Source organism: Solanum tuberosum, unplaced genomic scaffold (assembly GCF_000226075.1).
Source record: "Solanum tuberosum cultivar DM 1-3 516 R44 unplaced genomic scaffold, SolTub_3.0 scf00051, whole genome shotgun sequence".
In the NCBI taxonomy this organism is placed as follows: Eukaryota; Viridiplantae; Streptophyta; class Magnoliopsida; order Solanales; family Solanaceae; genus Solanum; species Solanum tuberosum.
The window spans coordinates 509664-511265 of NW_006238978.1; the positions used below are offsets into that span (position 1 = coordinate 509664).

Consider the following 1602-nt stretch of genomic DNA (forward strand, 5'->3'; position numbering starts at 1 on the left):
CTCACGATGTTAACATGCGATGTTCTGCTAATACTTGCCACCTCGTTAATGAATTCTTCACCATTGCCTTTTAGTCCATTCAGGACCTTCACAGCCACATGATTTCCATTTTGCAGAGTTCCTTTGTATACAGAACCATATCCACCTTGACCTAGTTTGTTTTTGAAGCAACTGGTCATCCTTTTGACCTCTGAGTAGTTGTATCTCTTTGGAGCATATGACCCATAGTTCTTCAAAAATGCTTCAATATTTTGGTGATCCTCAGCATTAGATTCCCAAAACCCGAGGCACTTATACCGCAAAATCTTTTCTCTGAAGAAGAAGAGTAGAACCAATAGTCCAACTGTAAACAAAACTGCACCTGTGGAAAGCAAAATGAAGTCATGCACCATCAGAGAATATAAATTAAATTCAGTCTGGAAGTCCTATGAACTATTTGGGGAACAGTCTGTGTTTTGGACAATTCATATAGAAGATACGTACAGAGACAAGAAATACAAGTCGAAAGAGCAAAAGGGAAGCAATGGTATCTATGAAACTGCAGTGCCAGTTACAGAGAAGAAAAAAGAAGATGAGTTACCTGTCGCCACCATGAACCAGGTTGTTCGAAGATGAGTTAAATTTCTAACACCTGCAATACATTAAAAGCAAAACTTTAAAGATCTTTTAAATAAACCTCAATAGAGAACAGCAGAGCCAGAATTCTTTCCACGAAGTTGGTTGATACGATATTAAGTTTCAGTTGCTCATACCTTTGAAACAACTATATTCATGTTCACCACCAACCGAGCATTTCCCTCCTTTGGCAAGACACTCAATAGAAAACAAGCAGAACAAGAGTTATTTCTTAACAATACTATATATACCTTTCATGGAACAATGAAACTCGTGTTCATCGATCGTCTGGCATTTCCCTCCTTTGTCAAGACACAGATGACAATCTTTGGACAACTCCCAGTTTAGAAGAGAATCAGAAGTCAACAGTTCAAACAAGTCACCTGTATATGGTTTTGATGGTGTAGGCAATGGAATTGGCAGTTGTACAAGTGAACAGTTCTCTGGAAGTTTGCCACTTATCTTAGCACTAGTATTTCCCAATATTGTTTTATTGGGATGGTGATAGTAAACATTAAAACCTTCACACTCAGTATATCTATCAAAATCTTTGAAAAAGGAATCATTTGTCTTGTCATGACTATGTTTGCATCTGTACAAGGTTAAGTTAGGAGCAATTTGGAAAGAAATCAAAGGGGAATTTGGAAATGAGAAGTTTCTGTTAAAAGACTTGCAACTTTTGTTATCTAAGTACTCTTGAAGTTTAGGATCTGAAACAAGGAAAAAATCACCCTTCTTTACTAAAGCATCATAATTTTGTCCACCAAGTACAATCTTAGGATATGGTTTAGTATTACAATCAAACCTGCATAATCCACACTCAGGGTTGCTGGAATTTGTGAAAGGAAACTTCATAGCTCCAAGGCCTCCACACTCGAACTCATCAGTGCAATTGGATTTGGTGTTACCTTCTGCTTGAGCTAGGTGAAATATCATTAAACAACACAGAGACAAGAAAGCAGAAGCCATACCCTGTACTCTATATGG

At 37.6% G+C, this 1602-nt stretch overlaps 2 protein-coding genes across 2 annotated transcripts in view; both read right to left on the reverse strand.

Moving 5' to 3' along the window:
* Positions 1–1569, reverse strand: part of LOC102605607 (probable receptor-like protein kinase At5g39030) — a 2646-nt gene extending 1077 nt beyond the window's left edge. The window contains exons 1-4 of the mRNA XM_015307226.1: positions 1421–1569; positions 753–1325; positions 581–631; positions 6–361 (exon numbers count right to left, since the gene is read on the reverse strand). Of these exons, the coding sequence (XP_015162712.1) occupies positions 6–361; positions 581–593 (369 nt within the window). The 5' untranslated portion in view covers positions 594–631; positions 753–1325; positions 1421–1569. The remainder of the gene's footprint in view (positions 1–5; positions 362–580; positions 632–752; positions 1326–1420) is intronic.
* On the reverse strand, positions 739–1584 carry LOC107060001 (uncharacterized). Its single transcript, XM_015307227.1, has 2 exons — positions 867–1584; positions 739–800 (listed from the first exon to the last, which is right to left on the reverse strand). The coding sequence occupies exons 1-2, from the start codon at positions 1582–1584 to the stop codon at positions 739–741; spliced, it is 780 nt and encodes a 259-aa protein (XP_015162713.1).
* Between the last annotated feature and the right edge of the window lie 18 nt (positions 1585–1602).

Coding starts and splice junctions, on each gene's coding strand:
- LOC107060001 (XM_015307227.1), bottom strand. CDS start 1,584: ATGGCTTCTGCTTTCTTGTCTCTGTGTTGTTTAATGATATTTCACCTA. Junction 801..866: donor GTTTCATTGTTCCATGAAAG/GTATATATAGTA, acceptor GTCTTGCCAAAG/GAGGGAAATGCTCGGTTGGT.